Genomic DNA, 23955 nt, shown 5'->3' on the forward strand with positions numbered 1-23955 from the left:
GTCTCACTCGCTCTCTTAAATTGCTGTGCTGGAATATTGTAAGCAGGAACGTAACTGGTAATTAACTATGAAAAAACCAAAATAATGGTCTTCGCTAGAAGACCTCCCTGAGTCATACATGGACCATCAATAACAGACCCATAGAACAAGTTAACCAGTTTCAAATATTTGGGGCATAACTCTTACTAGCTTAACCTTAATTAGGGCAGTACACACATAGGAAATTAGCACTCGCTGCAGCTAACAACAACAGTGCCCTAGCAATTCCAGCCGTTTCTTTTTCACTGTGGGCCACCAGTATATACTCATCCGCATTGAAGGTGTTCAATGCTAAATGCGACTCTCCAGCTCCTCTATGGAGCACCTAGTTTGGATCGAGAGCTATAAAACAAAAAATATAAACACAGCCCAGTCCCGTTTCTTCCACAAAATTATGGGGCTTACCAAATTCAATGCTTCATATGCAGCTCCTATGTTTTAGAACTCGGGCAATATCATATGCCAACGATGGCCTGGCTGAGAACACTGTCAGATACTGGCTCACGTGATTCACTATTTGGCAGGATCACTCCAGTTTGTTACACTCTCATGCTTTCCGCCACTATGCAAATTCTGGGTGGCTGAAACTAGTTGAGGAAAAAATCAACACTCTTGGCTTTCTTCATTAGAGTCGTTAGTCCCTCTTCTCCCTATCAAGAAGCATATAGCTGCTTGAAAACTAAGCTTTAATTAGAACAAGAGTATCGGGGATATGATAACAGCCATGCGAGGAAAACGTGTTCCCCTGACCCTGCTTACTTTATTCCAATTGAACAAGGACACATGGCCACAATTATTTACAGTGGATCACCAACCCTAGAATTAAAGAAGAGCTTTAACACTGGCCAGATTCAATCTTAATGCGCTTCTATGCTGCTCTATGGCAGATATCAACAAATTGATAAACAGAGGAGGCTATGTCCATGCAATATGGGTCAGGTGGAGACACTCGATCATACCCTCTTTCATTGTGTATAAGGGGTTTGCAAAATCAGAATGTCACAATCTGCACTTATCCCATTTCTGTATAACAATCTAACTGATGCTCTTAAGATACCTATGCTTTTGAACAACATGGATCCCACAGTGTGTGAGAATGTAGCAAAATTTCTGCTAACAATAATAGACGTAAGTCTAGATGAATACCAACCAATGTCTATGTATTATGACCACATATAGCCAGCAGTAATTTTTCTAGCTTCTGTCAGTATCCGATGACGTTTAAGTGAGTTAACTTAGCTGAAGGAATGTCCTATAGTTACAGAAGGACCATGTATATATTTTAGTATTTAGTATTTTAGTACCAGTGTCTACAATTGTGAGCAATAATGGGCAAATTTTGTATGCTGATTTTGTATGTTTATTTTATGCCAATAAAGGCTTGTGACATCTTAGATGAGACACTCTAACACGGGAGGAGCCACCTTGCCTAAGGCTGCGACAAAGGCAATACCTAAAGGTAAAGATAGCATGATTTAATGTTGGTCAAAATTATTTATTCCCATTACATCGATCAACTAGCGGTACAATCCTAACTTTTTCAAGCCCACTGGTTTCAACAGATGTAGAAGGATGTCACTCTGCTTGTGATGGCACTGGAAAACCCATAAGGTTAAACTACAAGGATTCTGTAATCCGATGACATCTTAGATGCTGGGGCTAGCCTGGAAGAACATCCACCAATTTAGCAGAGGCAAGTAAAGAGTTGGGCTAAGAATTCTGCTTGCAGGAGGCCTAACAGCTGCATCCCCTAGAGTTGTTGGGTGTCCCCCAGCAACTTGGTGCTATGCCCAGAGGTGGGATGCAGCCTATTCGCACCTATTTGGTAGAACCGGTTACTAAAGTTTTCTCAGGCTGATTCCGCATGGGCCAAAAACAGCAGTGTGAAAACGGTGTGAAAATGGTATAAAAGGGCTTAAAACGGTGTAAAAGGGTTTATACTGTTTTCACACCATTTTCACACTGCTGTTTTTGGCCCATGCAGAATCAGCCTCAGTTCAGAGAACCGGTTATTAATGATTAACTCCACTAGGGACAAGGGGGTAATCTCTGTCCCTGGGTACAACAAATCTTGTCAAATGGGGGATGCAAAATCGCCCCCCAGGCCCCCCTGCCCCCATGGCAAACCCCCCTCCCCCACATGAGTATGAACTGTATGAAATAATACAATATATAGTAATTCTAATTTTTTTTGTTCACTGGTATAAAGGTTGGGAAAGTATTATAAGTAAAGATTTTTCATTTTCTTTTTTCCCCTTGACATTTATATTGGAAAGAGTGGAGTTTAAACTACTCTTTTAGATTAAGGATTTTGGATCTCTCCCTCTGTTAGTTTTCTTTCAAGGGGAATAGATAAAGTAGTTATAGGAATCTGAAGGGGAAGCAGAAAGTAGAGAGGGAGGGAAATATAGGTAGGAGGGAGGCAATATAGGATGTTTAAGTTGGAGGGGTTGAGAGAAATAGACAATTAGATATGTTTGTAATATGTTAACAATTGTAAACAGTTTTTGGTTTCTCTCCTTACTCATGTTATTATTTAAAATCAATCATAATCATATAAAAAAGAAATAATACACTACCTTTCGGTATATTGCTTTATTAATACTTTAAACAGTCATTATTTGAATCTAGAGGTGGGGCGATCGGGAACTGCACATGGGGCGCGCGCGACCTGCGTCCTTGCCACAGCCCCGCCCAGGAATGCCCCGCCCCTGGAATGCCTGGCCACGCCCCGTCGTGCCCCGCCCAGCTCCATTGGCACAACGCCACTGTTTGAATCCCACCACCATGGGAACCTGTTACTAAAATTTTTGAATCCCACCACTGGCTATGCCTGCTGGTGCCTGAAATGCCAACAGGCAGAAATGAGGAGGAGGGGATTGGTGAGCGCACCAGCATCATGATGTCACTTCCAGTAAAAACCTGGAGTGATCTCACAGGCACTCTTAAGATTTGCAAAACCTCTATGGTTTTAACACGGGGTTTTTGTAAACCCCAGAGCATCCCATGATACCACGTGTTTTTTAATTGGAAGTGACATGAGCATTCCAGCATGTCATCCCTGCCCCTTTGCTTGCTCCTAGGCGTTGCCCAACGTATCCTGGCAACTCTGATCACAACATTCTCTGCGATGCTGCAAAGAATCCTGGGATGCTGTCTCAGAATTCATTACTTACCGTTCCATGGTAGTTCCTGTACATGGGCATTTTTAAGAGGTTTGTTAAGTAATCTTCCAGTTGCTTCTGTAATGAAAATGCAAAACAAGACAAAATAGCCATGAGTTAGGCTGCCAACAGTCTCAAGTGCATCTCATTATGTATTTGGATTATGCTTTTGTTGTTTAGAATTAGAAACCCACAAGCAGTCCCAAAAGGAAACCTTATTCTGAGCCAACAATTTAATGTGGCACTTGTATCGGTGCACAGGGAGCAACACAGAAGTGGGAGAGAAAATAAAAATAATAGCACAACAAAAGAGCCCTTCCCTCTTCCACCATATTCTTGATAGAAATGCTATGTTCCCAAGGCAGCTATTCGTTCCAGTAGGGAAAAAAGACAGGCACCCATATTGTACCAGTCTTTTTTCTTTCCCTATGTCAGTAGCAGCTGTGTGTACAGAGAAACTTCTACTGGGAAAAATAGCATAGCCATCCAAATTGTTCTTCTGTCCCCTCCAACGTCTGCTTTTTAATCTTAAAAATACAGCAGCATGTTCAATCCTCCACCTAACATGAAGCTCAGTTCTAATCAATACCTTTGCTATCAAATTTGCAAAGAGATCCAAACGTGGGGTGAGGGATGACCTAATGCAGTGGTGGCGAACCTATGGCACGGGTGCCAGAGGTGGCACTCAGAGCCCTCTTTGTGGGCCCACACAAACAGAGTTGCCCCCACCCCCTCACACACATCTAGGTTGGCCTGGGCCACTGGGCTCAATTATTAGCATTAAGCCTAAGACCTCGTTTTGGGGAAGCAGTGTAGGTAACCCTGTTAAGCGCTGTTAAACCCCACTGATTTTCATGCGAAGAGCTAAAGCGCTATCCTTTACCTGGGAGTAAGCTCGGTTGCTGGCAATGGGCCTTGCTTCTGAGTAAACCCTCCTAGGGTCGTGATTCACCCATTGGAAGAGTTGCATGGTTGCTTCAAAGCAAAGCCACCGACTACCACCAAGCTTACTCCCGAGTAACGCACGCCTCGGAGCCAACCGTTTTTTCTAAACTAAAACCCCAGTATTCAGGTTAAATTGCTGTGTTGGCACTTTGCGATAAATAAATGGGTTTTGGGTTGCAATTTGGGCACTCGGGCTCGAAAAGGTTCACCATCACTGACCTAATGTTTTCAGTGCGTTGAACGGCAGAGTGCTTGCAGTTGTGACTTGTGTGCTATCCACAAGAGGAAACATTCTTACCCTTCTACTGGACAGGTGCTCTTCTCTGGCCATGTTCTCAGAGGTGCGTGGTAGACTTGGCATTTGTCTCGCTTCTCCCCTTTTGATGGTTTGTCTTCGAACTGTGTGCCTGAAAAAGGCGGCATGGCGCATAAGTTGGAGAAGAAAGTGAGATGCTTCTTCTCGTAAAAAATGGTCATTATTTAAATACTCTGAGGCGATGGCAGTGATCAACAGGTGACATTTCCTAAAGCTAAATTGTGTGCATGCCCAAGGAACTACCTTTGTAGTTTCAATATAGTTTGCTGCTCCTTTCTAGGCGGACTACTATCAGTTTTTACTTCTTCAACAATGCTAGGAATTTAGGTTGAATGACTAGAGTTTCCCTCAAGCTGTTCAGGTAATAAAAAGGGTTGTCTCTAGTAACGGCCACCCCTCCCTCTTGCTGAATTACATGACATTCCTTCTTGTTCAGGGCATAAAGATGATGAACAGGAATGATTAAAGCTGACACGTAACAAACTGAGATCAACATATTGATGTAGGCTTCTCAGTATGAAGCGCTGGAACCCACCAACCATTTTTAAGTTCAGGGAAGACGATGTAAGAGTTGGTTTTCATGCCCCAAAAGGAGCCTCAAAGAAGCTTACAGTCACCTCCCCTCCCCCACCCATAGTAGGCACCTCGTGAGGCAGGTTGGGCTGAGAGAGTTCTGAGAGAATTGTGACTAGCCAAAGGCTTGATGTGGAGGAGCGGGGAATCAAACCTCTCTCTCCAGACTGATACTCTTACCGACCACATCATGATGGCAGAGTCATGTTTAGGATCTGTTTCCAATCCTAACTCTCCATGGAAGCTCACCAGGAGATCTTGTGTCTGTCACTCTCTTAGCCTAACTTATGTCATAGGGCAATGCCATAGGGCAGTGATGGCGAACCTTTTCGAGACTGAGTGCCCAAATTGCAACCCAAAACCCACTTATTTATCACAAAGTGCCAATACGCCAATTTAACCTGAATACTGAGGTTTTGGTTTAGAAAAAACGGTTGGCTCCAAGGTGCACGTTGCTCAGGAGTAAGTTTGGTGAAGCAACTGTGCAACTTTTCCAATGGGTGAATTACGACCCTAGGAGGGTTTACTTAGAACCAAGCCCCATTGCCAGCAACCGAGCTTACTCCCAGGTAAAGGATCGTGCCCAGGCTAGCCTAGATGTGTGTATGTGTGGGGGGGTGATTTTTCATCCCACCCCTACATGATGAACTCTGTGCACATGTGCCCACAGAAAGGGCTCTGAGTGCCACCTCTGGCACCAGTGCCATAGGTTCACCATCACTGCCATAGGGTAACTGCTGTGAAGATATAATGGAAGTGTGGAGAACAATGTTGTAAATACCTTTGGGCAGGGAGGGACAGAAGCATTTCAGGGAGCATTCTGGCTGCAGCAGAAGGCCAGAGGGTATAATAGGCCTTATTAAATTTCACTGAATTGTTTGTACTATCACCAATTTCCCCCTAAGGTATTTTAGAACAGGGCTGCATTCTGATGATTGCTAAACTGTGAGTTTCATATTGTGAGGTACCTTTTATGGTCCTTTAAGACACAGAAACCCTCGAGGCAGGTTTACAAGAGAACACTAGTTGTTGTGTTATTTTCAAGGCAGGCTACCGAAAAATGTAACGACACAGCCTTGGCTGAGCTATACATTTTTCTGGTTCATAGGTTACAGCTTAATGAATGATCTGTATACAAATTAACTGAATTGCTTTCGGAGGACTCAGAGGTCATTTCTTTCACCCCAAATGGTAATAGAGCGGTAATGCACTTCATTTTGAGTAATTTGATCTCTATCAGGCCTCAAAGTCTTGAACAATGAGTTACTCACAGTTTCCTTCTTTATGGAGACTAGGCGTAATGGTAAACCTGTTTACACCTGCTTATAGGCAGGGTGTCAGGGTCTGTTTCCCTGCTGGGTCTGACAGTGAGGATGACAGCCTGTCATGCCGGTCTTTTGACTCAGCAACACCTAGCCACAGTACCTCATTGGAGGATGAGGACCGAGCTGCGGCCACACCAGCCTCTGATGGCCTTACAGACCTAGGGCCAGCTCAGCCAGCACCCCCAGAACAGGCCCAGGGCTCACTTCCAGTCTCCCCAGCTTGCTGTCCTCCTAGTTCCCCTACCCCGCTAGAGCAGCGCGGGCAACAGCTGCTGTGGGACTTGACAGAGCACCAGCGATCAGCTAGACTGGCTGCTCGCAAAATGTGAGTGCTCACAGACTCGGCTCCCTAAGCAAGATGTGAGTGCTCACATCCCAGGGGGAGGGGAGGGAGGGGTGGCATGCAAGGGAAGGGGAGGGGCCCCGGCATCTGGACATGGCCCACCCACCCTAGTGGAGGGAAAGGAGGGGTGGCATGCAAGGGAGGGGCCCCAGGATTTGGACATGGCCCACCCACCCTAGTGGAGGGAAAGGAGGGGTGGTATGAGGGGGGGAGTGAGTGAGGGGAGGCATGCAAGGGAGGGGCCCCGGGATTTGGATCTGGAGGGAGGAGGAGGAGGGGAAGGAGGGGTGGCATGCAAGGGAGGGGAGTGAGTGAGGGGAGGCATGCAAGGGAGGGGAGGTAAGGGGAGGGGGAGGGAGGGAGGTAAGGGGAGGGGAGGGAGGGGAGGCATGCAAAGGAGGAGAGAGGGGGGAGGGGAGGGGAGACTTGGCTCCCTGGGGCTTGGCAATTAGTCCCACATGGATAAAGAGGGCTGGTTGCTGCTTCATGCTTTTGCAGATGACAACAGATCACATTGCTGGCTGCCCTGCTCTGCACGTTGTGGTAAACCTGACTTTATGGACTTTGTGGAATCTTGTGTTGAACCTGACTTTGTGGACTTTGCTGAACCTTGTGGCCAGCCCATGACACAGGGGTTCTAATAGGCAGGAGCGTTGTCTTCAAAACAGATTCTTTCTCAAACTCAAATGGTCTCCACAAAAGCCTTCTCTCTCCTTAATATTCCTCAAGCATCTTGACAGCTAACTGAACACAGCTGCAGATTAGAAATGTGCTCATCCCTTTACAGAAGACTTGTTTGTTAGCTAGGGGCTGGACAACTCTCTGACTATCCCAAGGATAAAAAAGGGCACACTCCATGGGTGGAAAACTTTCTGTCCATGGAAAAGATCCAAAAGATCCAAGCCAGTAGGGTTATCTGTCTGCCCCACCCACCCACAATAAAAAAAAAAAATCAAGACAGAAAATTCCAAAATTATCATTTGGGAAGACCCGCAGTTACCTTCTTGTAGGGATGGGAATTCGTATGAAAGCTTTGTATCGCAACAGCTCCCGGTGGAATTCTTGAAAGTGCTTGAATTTCCTTTTCACCTGCCATGTAAATTCCCCGTGGGTCAATTCAATGGTGTAAACATGTAGACTTGGTACCTGCAGGAAGGAACAGCGTCAAGATAGCTAATGAGCCATGATTCCAGCAATTAAATTTTTGTTTGGTCTCGGAACTGTAACCCAACGGAACTTTCAAACAAATCAATGAATAGCTTAGCAACCAGCCAATTAATTAACAAAGTGCAATAAAGTGTTTCCAGCAAATAATGGTTTGGCACATTCAGGGAAAGCAGGGATTTCTTCTGAATAAGCAGCAGAGAAAATAAAGACATTGTATGAAAAAAGGAGATTAAATCAATCCCCTTGAATTCAGAGATGGACAAAGATCTCCTGTAACTTTACCATCGACATAAAAGACCCTTTTATTTTATTAAGAAATGGGAACCTTTCTGTTCTTCTGAAGTGGTTCTTTAGTATACAGAGCATCAGTCTTAGAACTGGGAGATCTAAGACTACCTTTGCCATTCTAGGAAGGAACAGCAGTTCACAGAATCATAGAGTTGAAAGAGACCGCAAGGGCCATCAAGTCCATGCAGGAATACATAATCAAAGCACTCCTGACAGATGGCCATCCAGCCTCTGTTTGAAAACCTCCACTTTGAAAAACTCCGAGGCATCATATTCCATTGTCGAACAGCTCTTACTGGCTGGAAGTTCTTCCTAATGTTTAGGTGGAATCTCCTTTCCTGTTCCTCGAACCCATTACTCCTTGTCCTAGTCTCTGGAGCAGCAGAAAACAAGCTTGCTCCATTATCAACATGACATCCCTTCAAATATTTAAACATGGCTATCATGTCACCCCTTAAACTTCTCTTCTCCAGACTGAACATACCCAGCTCCTTAAGCGGCTCCTCATAGGGCATGGAATCCAAACCTCATGGACCAATGGGCTGATGCATTCTGAGGCCCCTTTTTGGTATGGTGAGGGTGTCCTTACGTTGGGTGGCCCTTGTGGGTGAAGTACCAGCATTGTAAATCATTAAGTCACCTCTTTATTTTCTACACAATTTCTACTACTCCAATGAGAAGAAAAAGATGAGTTTGGATTTATATCCTCCCTTTCTCTCCTGCAGGAGACTCAAAGGGGCTTAGAATCTCCTTGCCCTTCCCCCCTCACAACAAACACCCTGTGAGGTAGGTGGGGCTGAGAGAGCTCAGAAGAGCTGTGACTAGCCCAAGGTCACCCAGCTGGTGTGTATTGGAGTGTACAGGCTAATCTGAATTCCCCAGATAAGCCTCCACAGCTCAGGCGGCAGAGCTGGGAATCAAACCCGGTTCCTCCAGATTAGCTACACGAGCTCTTAACCTCCTGCGCCACTCAAACTATTGTAGATACTTTCAGATATGCCCCTTCCCTCTTCTTTTTCTGCCACCAACAAGTCTAAGTACTACCCATTTTATTTAGATTTTATACCCTTCTTTTCTCCCCAATGAGCACTCAAAGAATCTTACAACATCATTTTCCCCATCCTCCATTTTAGCCTCCCAACAAAAATCTTGTCAGTGTCTGACCGATTCATGACAGGTCTGACTGGCCCGTGGCAAAATGGTATTTGAACCTGCATCTCTCAGAACCTATTCAAACTCTCTAACCATCACACCATGTTGCCTTGTAAAGGAAACCACTGCTTCAGTTCAATGATGCCTTCAGGTTATGACTTCCAATGCATGTTATCAAGCTTCCCTACCTGCTGTAGCTTTACCTGACATTTTGCTTTAGCGAAGGGCATGGCTCCCTTCATGCCTAGGGAATATGCACAGAGACCTCCTCTACACTCATCAACATGCTTGCATTTCTTTTTTATTTCTGTAATACTCGGAGACGCTTCGAGATTTGCGTTTTAAACTTGAGGAAGTTCACTCAGTCCAAACTCAAGCACCAGTTCAAAGCTTCTAAGTGCAATAATGGGAATTTTGACGAGCAACTGGTGTGTCAGCTAGCTTCTCAAGAAAGCAAATATCCGGCCACCAGTTGCGTTAATGTGTGAGGCCAAAGTGCTGTCAAGTCACAGCTGACTTAGGGTGACCCCAGTAAGGGGCTTTTAAGGCAAGTGAGAAGCAGAGGTGGTTTGCCATTGCTTTCCTATGGAGAGTCTTTCTGGGTGGTCTCCCACCCAAGTATTGATCCTGCTTAGCTTCCAAGATCTGACAAGCTCAGGCAACACATCATGCTGGTTTCCCTCCCAGTTGTGTTAATAGAGTTACTTATATGGATCAGGTTAAAAAGCTGTTAAATGGGTCGGTTTACATCCAATGTGGGGTGGACATAATGGAGCTGGACTGTCTAGTTCCCCCCTCCCACTATAGCCCATTAAGACCTCAAAATTTTGTTCTTGGGTTCAACCGACCCCCAGGAACCACAATAGAAAGCAAGTTGCAAACAACTTATGATGACCCCTCATTGGATTTTCAAGGCTAGCAAAGAGCAAAGGTGGTTTGCCATTTCTTTCCCCTGCAGAGGCTCAGCAGACCCCCCCCCCCCCCCCGGAACAACAACAGAAGGCAAGTAGCAAGCAACTTATGATGACCCCTCGTTGGATTTTCAAGGCTAGAAATGAGCAAAGGTGGTTTGTCATTTCCTTCCCCTGAAGAGCAACCCCAGTCTTCCTTGGTAGACTCCAAGGACTAACCACTGCTGACCATGCTTAGCTTCACAGCTCTAACAAACTTTGTCTAGTCCTGGGCTACGCAGGGTGCTTCATGGTTGGATACAGGTTGCTCTTTTATACAGACTTTTAAAAAAGATTTGATTTGTAAAATGCTTTGTCTTGCCATCGCTTAAAAAAGAAAATTGTTAAAGCCAGGAGTGAGTCGCGGAACAGGACCAGATCTTTAAAAGAGAACCACAGTGGCAAAGAAGGTCTGACCTTTGTAGTCGAGGTAAATCGCTCCACTTCCAGCACTCGCACACGGATGGGGCACCCGGTTAGGTAGATCTGCAGTAGAGTCTCTTTAAATCCTTTAGTGTTATAAATGGCTGAGAATGGAATGCCCACTGCAAATGACGAGGCAGCAATTTTAGTACTTGTTTTAAAGCAGTCCAGTATAGGTGTGAAAGCAGTTAAATGGGATATGAAGACTTCAAACCCTACCATGGGAACTCTGAATCCCCCAACCAAAAAGATACATGTCTATGAAGAAATATATTACATTCCTTATACCGGAACATATTCACCTTTTGGATTTCTGAATACAGCTTATGAAGATATTTTCTTGAGTCCTCCTCCACAGCGGCAAAGCTACAAGGGGGCGGGGGGTGCATTGTGCACCGGGTGCACGCCTGGGGGGCACAGAAAATCACTCCACGCCCCTCCCACTTTTCCCTGCCCCCCGTGGCGCCTCCCGCGGCACCCTCCTTCCCCCACTGATCTTAGTTCCTTTCCTTTTTGAGAACTTTTTCAGACTGCAAAAGGCCTGTTCGCATTAAAAACAGCCTGAGGAATTATAGTTCCCAGGAGACCTTGGGGCTCACAAGGTCTCCTGGGAAGTGTAGTTCCCATCAGGCCGTTTTTACTGAGAACAGGCCTTTTGCAGCCTGAAAAAGTTCTCAAAAAGGAAAGGAACTAAGGTCAGTGGGGGAAGGGAGGAAGAGGAAGCGCCGCGGGGGGTGGTGGGGGGAATATAGCATGCGCACTGGGCGCAGTTTGGCCCAGCTATGCCTCTGCTCCTCCATGATAAAATTTTTAAAAAACATTGAATTGCTTCAAGAAAAAGTAGATTGCTTTATGAGTGGAGTTAGACATCAAGACTATACATTACACTCACCTGCTGGATTTCTGACTGTATTTTATAACTTTAAAATATGTTTCTGTGTATTTATTTATTTGGTTAGCTGATTAGCTAATATTCACTTCATTAAGTTGTACTGGAGCACATACCTATACTGTTGGGGATTGTCGTTATATTTGGTTCAACACTTCATACATGTTCATTTCAAATTTCCTAAAAATGTCATGTTTTTCTCCTTGTGTCAATTATGCAGATTTCAACCAGATATATTGTTCTTTTATTGCCAACTCTGAATTCCCCCCCAGACTCTCAGTAGCCCGGTTCACAACAAATATTGTCCCATATTATTATGTAATGCCTTCTTTTTTTAAAATAGAAGCCCTTTTTCAAATGGTTAAGGAACAGGTAGATTAAGAGAAATTGTGAGCACAAGTGAAATCAACACATTTTAACATGTCCCCTGGACCAGTTTTCACAGACAAGGACTATCTTTCTCAGTAGCATCAAACAAATGTTTCAAGTTATTCCCGTTAAAGGAATAATTATATATGTATCTCCAGTATGTAGAGATTCCTGTAATTGTGTTAGTTCTTTAAAAAAGACTGAATGTGTTGACTGTCTTCCAATCCAACAAGAGTTCATTGTGACTAACAGTCCAATCCCAAGTGGGGAGGGCTAGATTCACAGTGGCCGGGGACAGCACAGCCATGCCACTTCCAAAGAGATTAGCACAGTGGGGGGGATTCAAACAATTTAACAACCCGTTCTGGTGGCGGGATTTAAATAATTTAACAAGCGGTTGTTTATAAGAGGCATCTGCCAAAGTGGTGCAAACCTCTGAATCCCACCACTGGATTAGTGGCATAGCAAGAAAACAGGCGACCTCCTCTGACAGCAGTGAAAAGCCACTATTCAATCCAGTGGGATGCACCACCCTTTTGGCCATGCTAGCAAAAGTGGCCATTCTCAGACTGCAAGGGCTCAGGAAGCCGACTAAAAATTGGGAATGCGCCCATTGTGCCAGAGAAACGCTGCTGCAGTAAAAGCATTGATGCTGGCGTAAGTGCTTTAGTGCAGGCAAAGATGCCACGTATACTGCACGGAGTGGCATTTACGTCAGGGCCACGCAACAGGATGGCACTCTAAGGCTGAAACCCTCCGTTCAAGTTACTTCAGCCTGGTGAGGACGGGGTAGGAACTAAATCTCTTCTATGGTTATATCCCCAAGCTACAATGGTCACCTGCAGAACTTAATTCTAAGAAGGGTCAGAATAGCACAATGAAGACTACCGACAAGGAGGAATACAGTTCACAATATCTACAGCTGAACGCCAACACATTATCAGTTGGGTTTTATGCTAAATTTTCCTTGTCGAGCCAGGAAACAAAGGCTGTTTGGAGATGCAGTTTGCTTTGGGTATAAAGAATGTCACTGGATTGCTACCCCCATAAATTCTGAGGAACTCCATGAGTCTCTTGGAAACCACCGGAAATTAGGATGCCAGGAGGGGAAAAACCCAGCAAAGTGCACCAATCTCTGGGCTACTTGTTGTTCATTCATTTAGAGAGCAATGAGATTTTTAAATGATGAAAAAACATTATGCACGTAGCAACAGAGAAGAATAGCCCATCTGGCAATGTAATAACCTTACAGTGCCGATAAAGGAGAACAAAGATTTCCCTACTAAGTAATCTTCCCTGAAGAAGTATTGTTTAGTAACAGGTGTGTGTTAGGTTCTGTACAGTTTATTGAAGCAGGCAGGCAGGGCAGTATAGACTGTGCAATTCTGCACAGCTGCTCAAGCCAGGGTCCAAAGTGCTGGAAGTGAAATACTTTTTGCTGTCCCTTAACCTCAGGCTTCAGAGCAGGACTTGACAAGAGAGTCAGAGAGACAGAAGGGCCAAGGCACTGGGCGTCCTCTCTCTACGGCTCTGACACTAGCTCTTTGATGTGCAGACCGCTATTTTCAGGAAACTTCCTTCCTTTCTCCTTTTCACACCTCCGCTTGCAGGCATGCATTCTTCTCCGTCTTGCAACCACGAGGGCAGGACACAGGGCCTGTATCTCCCTCCATCCCAGTTATTTATTTGTTTTATTGATTGATTGATCACTGGACTTATATGCTGCCTTTCCCCTTATGGGCTCAGGACAGCTTCCCTTCTATCCATAACAGATACAATATAATGAAATAAGTAAAAATTTAAAACCTAGTCTAAAATTATGGCAGTAAAAATCCCCAAAATTACATATCCAATGCCAGGAGGAAATATAGGGTGGGAAGAATGGAGAAGGGGAAGGTTTAGGTGGAAAAAACCATAGCTGCCTCAACAGTGCACCTGGTGGAACAGATCTGTCATAGAGGCCCTGTGGAATTGACTCAAATCCAGGTCTCAGCAGACAAGAGTGTTTCACCAGGTGTTTCACCTGGTTCAGGCTAGCCAGACCTTTCTCAGGCCCATGGTCACCAATAGGTTTTCATTTGCTGATCACAGTGATCTTCGAGTGACATACCGAGAGAGTTAAGACTAGATGAAGAAACTATATTTACTCTATCCTATTCAGAAACGGAGTTCTTGTAATACGTCAAGTATATTAAGTTTGAATAGATAAAAGTTTGAATAGATAAAATAGACTCTGGGTAATTCTGTTTCTGAGCACACACAGAGATTAAACGGGCTTTGCTGTGCTCTGCTCAATTAGCAGATTTTTACCAAAGCACGTGTCATGATTGGGATGCCTGTTGATTCACCACACAAGGAGAGAGAGAAGGCATAAGAAACTGTGATACAATCACCAAATCGTCAGCACGTCGCCCTCCCGTACACCTTTTCCCCATGATCCTCAGGGCACTTTCTGAAAGCTGTTGATCATGGGGAAAAGGTAAGGCGCTTCCAACCAGAGCTGACAAATCTGCTGCCAGCCAGAGCAGGCAATATTGACCTTGCTAGACAGTCTGACTTAATATAAGGCAGCTTCATGTGTTCACGCTGTGTAGAAGGAGTGAGCTTTGTGAGAGGATTGAAAGGATATCGGCCTTTCGCAGAACACAAATGTCAACAAGGCACATAACAGAATGCTGGAGTATTATGTGACAGGGGATGGACAGGCTGAAAAAATATTGCCTAGGCTGACTTGGAGCTATCTCCAAGACCTGCTCCCTCTAATGAGGCAGGAAGAATACTAGACCAAGATGGGTGACCAAGCCTTCTACAGGAAGTGACAACAAATTAAATCCTGCCTCCCTGAGAATGAGTTGGGAATCACCCAATCAAGATGCCCGAGGTCGCCTCCAGGAGAAGATTAAATGCTAGCCATGGTGGGTAGGACAAAGAGCTATGCAGGGCACTGAATTCCAATTCTATTATTGTTGGGATCTCAGGTAGCCCTTGGCTTCCAGATATGCCCCAGACATCACTCAAAATTTTGAAACATTTCCCTGCCACGAGAAGAAGTATTTAACTTGCTTTCAAAATTGAATACAGTTCTGCAGTCAGTGCCATATGGTCTGCCTGGGGAGCAAACAATGCCCTCAACTTACCAGGGGCCTTAGGGTCATGCTGAACATCCGTGTCGACTTCCTCGCCCTCCAAGTGGAGCTCCCTCGAGTCCAGGCTTTCAATTATGTTGCTCATGTCGGCGGCTATTCTCCTCAGCGCTGAAGTGTTCAGCTCCTTTGCACGGTTTAGAGACATCTTGAACGCCCACAAATGTGGGCAGGGGGCTGTTGGATGAGAAGAAAATTGGGAGCTGCATTACTGTGTCCATTCATAACTGCTGTTTGCTAGAGTTATCAAAACACCTAGAATTGTGTTCACTCGACCGTGGAATCTCTCCCTGTAGGGAAAGCGCAGTCAGTCGTAAAGCGCATCATAAAGAAGACGTTAAAACAGCCCTAAAACAACCCCTTAAATTTTAAAAGAAAACAGCAAAGGAGAGTATCGACTTTACTAACATAAAATAACAAAAACTTTACTGATTGGAAGTTTCAGCTGTTCATGATGTTTGTGTACATGCATTTACTGTCATAGAGCATACACAATTGCTGGTTCCATTTGCTGTGAATCCACACGCATGCACTTTGAAGGCTGTTGAGAATGTGTGTGATCAATGTGCCATCCCATGGGTTGTGGCCCATAAAATGAGTGGATTATGGCTATGGTGTTATTTATGGGCTAAGCTCATGAGGGGGTACATTTTACCCAGACCTGGCTGATCTGGACTTTAATCCAAAGGTGGGATCCAGCAGGTTCTCACAGGTTCCCGAGAGTAGATTACTAATTATTTGTTTGTGCCAAGAGGGGGTTACTAATTGGTGATTTTGCCACGTGATTTTTGCCTTAGTTATGCCCCTCCTCCACTCCTCAGCAGTAGCGCGCAGAACTTGAAGCAGTCTAGCAGGAGGTGCACCAGCGTGCGTGGCAGCCTGCGCCTGTGTGCATTCGTTTCCTGCCCAAGGACTGGCGCAGTGGCTGCATCCTTGCCACAGCCCCGCCCAGGAATGCCCCGCCCCCGGAATGCCCAGCCACACCCCCGTCGTGCCCCGCCCAGCCCCATTGGCACTATGCTACCATAGGAACCTGTTACTAAAATTTTTGGATCCCAACACTGCTTTAATCCTATTGTGTGTTTAATGAGTCCACAAGTTGCAGTTGACTTAAGGGGACCCCTCATATGGTTTTCAACTCACAAGATGAGCAGAGGTGGTTTGTCACTGCAGCAACCCTGGAATTACTCAGTGATCTCACAGCTAAGTATTAATTAGGGCTGATTCTGCATAGCTTCTGAGATCTGATGAGATCAACCCCATCACCAAAAGGAGGGAAAAACAGATGGAAATGTGGATTATGCTGGAGGACATGTATGGAAACTGTCTTCCCTATAATTCTGACATGTAGCTATATGGGTGTCCAGCTAGTGTGAGAAATGGTGGTGTCAATTAAAAGCAGTATTAGAGCACAGCGAGAAGCAACTTTAAAGGGGAATTCGCTGCACAGCAAGGACGTTCTAGAACAGGGGTCCCCAAACTTTTTAAACAGGGGGCCAGTTCACTGTTCCTCAGACTGTTGGAGGGCCGGACTAAAAAAAACTATGAACCAATTCCTATGCACAAATGATTGTAAAATGTTTGATTTCACCTTTCAGCCTTTCTGTCATGGTCTGTTTTTAGAACAGTGACCAAAGTATGTCAAGTACAGGGTGGGCTCCAAATATTGTTGGGGAGGCTGTGGAATACCTTCCCCTGTAAAAAAAAAAGCAGAACTTTCCCAATGAAACATTCCATCTAACCCAGGATCAGGTATCTTCCTGGGTTCTTTCCTCCCTAGCAGCCAGCGAGCGATTCGCCAGCCTGGCTGATGCCAATGGGAGTGAGGCGGAACAGAAAGCCTGAGAGCAACACATGGAGTAGCTGAGAGGGAAGGGCGGAGCAGGCGTTGCCACATGTAAGGTTTCCAACTCTGGGTCAGAAAATTCATGGAGATTTGGGGGTGCCATCATGTAATTGCAATCAACAGCCGTTGGAGCCGGTTCCTCCTCTGCCTTGAGCCCCCACTGCACATGAATGGAGCCATCGCCGCCATGCCTGGCGGGCCGGATAAATGCCTTCAGGGGGCCACATTTGGCCCCCGGGCCGTAGTTTGGGGACCCCTGCCTTTAACTGTCACATGACAGGAAATAACATTGATCACTTTTTTCAATGAAAACAATAGAATATAACCAGTGGTGGGATCCAAAAATTTTAGTAACAGGTTCCCATGGTGGTGGGATTCAAACCGTGGCGTAGTGCCAATGCGGCTGGACAGGCTGAGGGCCCGCGATAATGGGGGCATGGCAGAGGCATTCGAGGCGGAGGGCATTCCTGTAGGCGGGGCTGTGGCAGGGAGGCGGCGCCGCTTCGCAGCCGGAATCGCTTAGCGAGCTTGAGGCTTGAATGCACACAGGCGCAGGCTGCCATGCACTCTGGTGCACCTCCTGCTAGACTGCTTCAAGTTCTGTGCGCTACTGCTGAGAGGAGGGGCGTAACTAAGGCAAAAATCACGTGGCAAAATCACCAATTAGTAACCCCCTCTTGGCACACACAAACAATTAGTAACCTACTCTCGGGAACCTGTGAGAACCTGCTGGATCCTGCTCTGAATATAACCCCCCCCCCTTTTTAAATTATGCTAGTGGAAGGCAAATCTCATAATCCCACCTTCCCACCCCACATGCCAAGTCTAGCAGGGCCCTGTGATTTCGCTTCTCCTTGTCACATGCCAAATAGCACCACCAGAGTGACCAAAATCTCTGACAAAAGAAAGAAGAAATGCTCCATTCCTTTACCTTGGCTGTAGTTCAGATCTCCAACTGAGACAAGCCTGCCTCTACTTTTTCAATATTTATTGTACAAACATTGGCTGGGAAAGTAGTAGTAGTGTCATCAACTCATAGCTATCTAGCAGGCTTAGCATCTCAGACCGCACTCTAAAGCAGTAGTATACATTTGTCATCACATTATTTGACAATGAAACCTGAGAACCGGGGAAACAATCTAGCTCCTGGGAAGTGAAACTTCCCCTAAGCAAAGTACAAGCTGCGGAAAGCAGGGTTGGGTTAAAAAAAGGAAATGCCCAAGAAAATTAATGAGCCAGATCAAGTATCAGTCATGCTTGCCTTTCCCAAGAGAACAGCTAACATGGAATGGTGAAGGCAATTCTAGTTTATGTGATAGGACAGGGGTGGCCAACTTATGGTGCTCCAGATGTTCATGGACTACAATTCCCATCAGCTACTGGAAAGGGGCTGATGGGAACTGTAGTCCATGAACATCTGGAGCACCATAAGTTGGCCACCCGTATGATAGGAGTTCAAAAATAAGTTCTATAACACATTGTTCTTCAGTGCATACATGCCGCTAATTTGAGCCAAATAAGGAAATATTTATTTAATTCCTTTATATCCTACTTTCACCCCCTATATAGCTCCCATTGTTTTCTCCTCTCCTCCCTTTTGTTCTCCCAATAACCCTGCTAGGTAGGTGAGGACGAGGGTATATTGTAGTTAAAGTACCCACAGCAGAAAAAAGCACTCTTAAATGATCAGCATTGAATCAGGCTCAGGTTCCAATTCCCACTTGGCTGTGAAGCTTAGTGGCCAGAGTCAGTCTCTCTGTTTCACTCTATCCAGCCTCCCTCATAAGGCTGTTGTTAGGTTTAAACAGAGGGCAGGAGAAGCTTCTATAGTGACTTGCAGAGAAAGCAGGAAAGAAATTAAATAAATGGTTGATTTTCGCAATCAACCATGAGATGTATTTTCAACAGCAGAAAACGGAGGACTTTGCATTTCAAAACGCCGACCATGTGACACCCTAAGAAATACAAAAAACTTTCTTTAGTGAAACATGACTCAGCCTTCGTACTTTATCTCCGGCTGAAATCTCTGCATTGATATGGCATGCTGATCTCTGGTTTGCTCACGCCCGCACTCAACACCCACAGCCAACACTGACTGAGAAAGTATTTATTTATTAAACTACCGGTATGACAACTCAAGGTGGCTTACAAAACTCAATATTCATCAGAATTACATAGAACAATTAAAAAAAACCCTACAAACATTAAGGCATAAAAGCAGCTATGTACAGCTCACGCCAGTGGTGGGATCCAAAAATTTTAGTAACAGGTTCTCATGGTGGTGGGATTCAAACTGTGGCATAGTGCCAATGGGGCTGGGCAGGGCACGACAGAGTGTGTGGCTGGACATTCCGGGGGCGGGGCATTCCTGGGCGGGGCTGTGGCAAAGACACAGCTGCTGCGCCAGTCCTTATGGAACAAATACTGCACGCGATAGGCGCGGAGCTGCCATGCCGCTTCGCCCGGTGCACCTCCCCGCTGACCGCCACTGCTTCAGAGTTCTCTGCGCGCTACTGCTGAGAGGAGGGGTGTAACTAAGGTAAAAATCACGTGGCAAAATCACCAATTAGTAACCCACTCTCGGCACACACACATAATTAGTAACCTACTCTCTGGAACCTGTGAGAACCTGCTGGATCCCACCTCTGGCTCACGCCTGAACAGCCCAGGAATCTCACCCACTATTAAAAAAGCCCTTTAACATTTTGGCTTTAGAAAACCTCTGGAACCTGGCCCGTGCTAGAGCCTTCCTGCATTTTCAGGGAGGCTGTCTTTGGGGACTGGAACCATAATAAGTCTAGACTGTGGCATCTGCTCTCTGGGGCCAGTCTGGGTCTGGAAAAAGAAGTGGGGGGGGGGACTAAACTTCTTTTCCCCATGAAAATTGGGAAGCTGGGATACTCTCTGGAATGAGAAGAAACAGTCCTTCAAAGATATTGCGGGTTTTCCGTGTTGTATGGCCGTGTTCCAGTAGTATTTTTTCCTGACGTTTCGCCTCAGATGCAGGCGAAACATCAGGTGAAAATACTACTGGAACACCGACATAAAACACGGAAAACCCAAAACATCCTAGTGATTCCGGCCATGAAAGCCTTCAACAAGCCCTTCAATGAACCCGAAGACTGCAGGACACTTGGCAGCAGAAACCGGAACAAAGAAAAGCTAATAGCGCTGCCCAACCCTAAGTTTGCATAAGAGTTATCAATCATTTCCCAAAAGCTTGTCTGTTTTCAGCAGGTGACAGATAAACTATATATTATACAAAGCAGCTTTACCAACTGGCCTTCCTAGGTTGGTGCTGTCTACTTTGACTTGGACAAAAAAAATGTTTTCTGGCACCTGTTACTAATGCCCTTTTAACTGATAAGGTGGGTAGAGAACTAGGGACCTTTCACATGTAAAACATACCAGCTAGGAGGCACTGTGGTAGGGGTCTTGCTCTGGGTGGGGGCATTTCCTGCAGGGCTGCTGGTGTGAGTCTCCTGAAAGGAACCAGCCAAATTTGCTAAAATGTGTGTGGAAGAGGAAAATGCTGTGGGCACCAAGTTGAAGGTGAACTTGATGTCCACAGCATTTGGCCAGTGGATTCCACTGGAGGTGTTTTGTGAGAGATGATGCTGACATTTGTTTGGTAAATGTTTTGCTGGGGGTGATTTATGAGAGATTTACCTGCTTTATACCCACTTGCACTGGCTTGGAGTTGTTTCTCAGGCTAACAACCTACCTCATAGGGTTGTTGTGATTAGGAAATTAGGAAAAGAGTTGGTGGGAGAGAGCCATGTATGTTTTGCTGGGAGAGGGAGGTGTTTTGTGAGCTGGTGCAAAAAATAATTGTTTGGTCATTGGTGGGGGAGGGTGGCCGCCCATAACCCGGGGGGGGGGGGGCAAACTCAGGTTTGTCCCCGGGCTCCAGTTTGTCCAGGTATGCCTCTGCCAGCTACCCACCAAAAAGCCTTCCAAATTCAGTAGGAACGCTGGGAAGAATGTCTGCACTTCTAACTTTTATGCAGCCATGAAAAGTAGAAGGGAAAGGGGTGGCCGCCTCATCTCCAGATGATCACATTCAGCCGCCTCTTATATGTTACAGGAAGGAGACTAGACAGGCAGCTGCACAGTCCTGAAATATGTGAAATGCAAATACTGGTTGTCGACAAATAATTTTTCAGACAAGAGCTTCCGCCCCAGCGTGAACTTACGTAAGGATGCTGCACTTTCCAATAAGACACAAAGCCAACTGCAATACATTGAAGTGAAGCAAACTAAACTTTAGTCAGCGGCTAATCCCAACCTCCTGATAATGGTTGGGTCTTTCTCCTGGATACTGACCTAAAATTTATTTTCCTGTCTACTGCAAACAGATATCTTGGAAAAATTCATTTGGCACCTTGCCAAGTTAATCTGAGATGTACTTTGCCTCAAGGTGGGTCCACCTAATGCCGTCTCTTCTTCAGAAGAACATAGTCATATAGAAGTAGCTTCCATGTTGCTTCCTCACATGGATGTGGTACGTATGTGAACACTTCAACTATGTGCGTGTGTCTAGCTCTGCATCTCTTTACTGTCAGATTTGTGCCTTCTTTCCCTAGAAGAAGAAGAAGAGGAATTTGGATTTATATCCCCCCTTTCTCTCCTGCAGGAGACTCAAAGGGGCTTACAATCTCCTTGCCCCTCACAACAAATACCCTGTGAGGTAGGTAGGGCTGAGAGAGCTCCGAGAAGCTGTGACTAGCCCAAGGTCACCCAGCTGGCGTGTGTGGGAGTGTACAGGCTAATCTGAATTCCCCAGATAAACCTCCACAGCTCAGGCGGCAGAGCTGGGAATCAAACCCGGTTCCTCCAGATTAGATACACGAGCTCTTAACCTCCTACGCCACTGCTGCTCCTAGAGTGATCAGTGGGTAAGGAAGGCCAGTGTGGCTGGCCCTACTCACATGATTCTAGTATTCACATATATACAGAGCCACTTGGGATGGTGAATTGGTTTCCACACAGCTGTGTGCGAAGGAGGTCTGTGTGAGGATAGGATTGGACTGCCACTAAAAGAGCAGTGGCGTATATCTTCTTGCCACCATGTTTTTTCTGACACAAATGAGGGCAAGGAGAAGCTATTAGTACAGGCGATGCCCAGAAACAGGCAAAAAGTCTCCTTCTCTGCCCTTTTTGGGTCATGAAAACAGTGCAAGAAGGAAGGTCGAATCCCAAATCTCCCTCCAAGGCATAGTGCTAGTTTTAATCTTGGCCTATAATATAAATAGACAATATAAATGTGTTCCCTCACACCTGATGTCTGAATGTCTCCGTTGAAGGTGGGTCGGGGAAGCCAAGACCCAACATGTTACAAAGTGTAATGTGTAGCTTGACCCAAGACTGCAAGGTCTACCAGGTGCCCCCAAGTGGCAATATATCAAGCATGAGACACATTATTACGATGAAGGCAAACAAAGGCCTGATAAACAGAATGTTCTGACTGCATGGTCAGATTATTTACTCAGGTTGGCGTACCACGTACCTGCTAAAGGAGGGGTTCATCAAGTGAAGACAATATAAAGCCATAAAAACAAACAAAGTATTAAAAATATCACTAGCAAAGAACTTACCAGAGACATCCAAACAGGACAGTATTAAACTTAGTATCTGGCAGCAATAGAACAATGTGGCAGATCACAAAACAGACTCAGGCTAGAAGCAAATTGCGGTGTGTGTGTGTGTGTGTAACTTCAGTTAAAAGCCTGAATGAAGAAAAATGCCTAAAAAAACCCAAACTCTGTATTTTACATTTTCAGTTGTAAACTTCTAGATAAGGTTTGCGTCGTATTTCATTGTTCTACAGCTCCAAGATACATTAGACATGTCACTGATAACGTTCAATACAGCACATACTTTGTTATTCGCGTTTATATTTATTTCCTGTGTTTATACACTGTTTTCGAACACTAACATCTCTCCAAGGGAGTTTAAAACAATCAAATCTATCCACAGTGGGACAAATATTGTTTTGATAATAATGATGGAACCCTTTGAGAAAATACTTTCTGAGCTGAATTTATCCTGCTGATCTGAGGGGACTTCTGAGGCACAGAGAGATGCATAAATTGCTTTTTTAATGGGATCTGCCTCTGGGATACCAGGTGCAGTTGACAGTCCCAAAAGAGCATGGGCTGATGTCCAAACATGGAAGCTCCTCATTTGGCTGCCCCTCAATAGTAGTAGCAACAAATGCTCCTCAGAGTCTTCTCCCATCTTCCAAGTATTCTTGCCAGCACTGCTGTTGCTCTGGGCAGATGGCATCAATGGCTTCCAACCCTCAGTGGGAGTGGGTGGGAGGTCAATGAGTGATCGCCGTCTCCTGAGCTTTCTTGGTGGTGGTGGGGCTTCACTAGGCCTGAAACAGAGGTTGTGGGGAGCACTGGCGTACCTAGGGTGAGGCAAGCCAGGACTCATGCCTCAAGCACTACTTGAAAGAGGTGCGCCAGGCAGTCCAGAGTGCCCCCTTATGGAGCTGCTCCCTGTCCCAAAACTCCATGTGGAATTTGGGGGCAGGGGCGCACAGGGCCTGGGCCCAGTGTTCATCTGCCCACCCCTGACCCCAAACTCCATACAGAGTTTAACTCCCAAATATGGAGTTTGGGAGTGGGGGAGAAGGCAGTTTAAGGCTGGGCTTGGCCAGGCCCACCTTCAAACTGCAGACTCCTCCCTTAAAAGCTGAACTTGGCCAGGCAGAGGCCAACCTTGAACGGTGGGCTCTGCCCTGGCTGGATCCAGCTTTATGCTGCTGGCTTTGCCTCTGAAGTCCATGTGACTTTGGAGGTGGAGCTTCAGAGGTGGAGTCAGAAGTATAAAGCTGAACCCATCCAGGGCAGAGCCCACAGTTCAATTGTGGGGTCAGCCTGGCTTTAAGGTGGAATCCACAGCAAAGTGTAGCCTTGAACTGAGTTGGGGGAAGCACACAGCTCAAGGCTGGGGGGAGCACACAGCTCAAGGCTGTGCAGTGCTTGCCCTGGGCGCCAACCTTAGTAGGTACAT

General features: G+C 45.7%; 1 protein-coding gene across 1 annotated transcript in view; it reads right to left on the bottom strand.

The window, feature by feature from the left end:
• Nucleotides 1-23955, bottom strand: part of PLD1 (phospholipase D1) — a 137201-nt gene that overhangs the window by 79697 nt on the left and 33549 nt on the right. The window contains exons 2-6 of the mRNA XM_048506934.1: nucleotides 15081-15263; nucleotides 10680-10807; nucleotides 7706-7851; nucleotides 4447-4555; nucleotides 3216-3281 (exon numbers count right to left, since the gene is read on the bottom strand). Coding sequence (XP_048362891.1) covers nucleotides 3216-3281; nucleotides 4447-4555; nucleotides 7706-7851; nucleotides 10680-10807; nucleotides 15081-15234 — 603 coding nt within the window. The 5' untranslated portion in view covers nucleotides 15235-15263. The remainder of the gene's footprint in view (nucleotides 1-3215; nucleotides 3282-4446; nucleotides 4556-7705; nucleotides 7852-10679; nucleotides 10808-15080; nucleotides 15264-23955) is intronic.

The sequence above is a fragment of the Sphaerodactylus townsendi genome, linkage group LG08 (assembly GCF_021028975.2).
Source record: "Sphaerodactylus townsendi isolate TG3544 linkage group LG08, MPM_Stown_v2.3, whole genome shotgun sequence".
NCBI classification, from domain to species: Eukaryota; Metazoa; Chordata; class Lepidosauria; order Squamata; family Sphaerodactylidae; genus Sphaerodactylus; species Sphaerodactylus townsendi.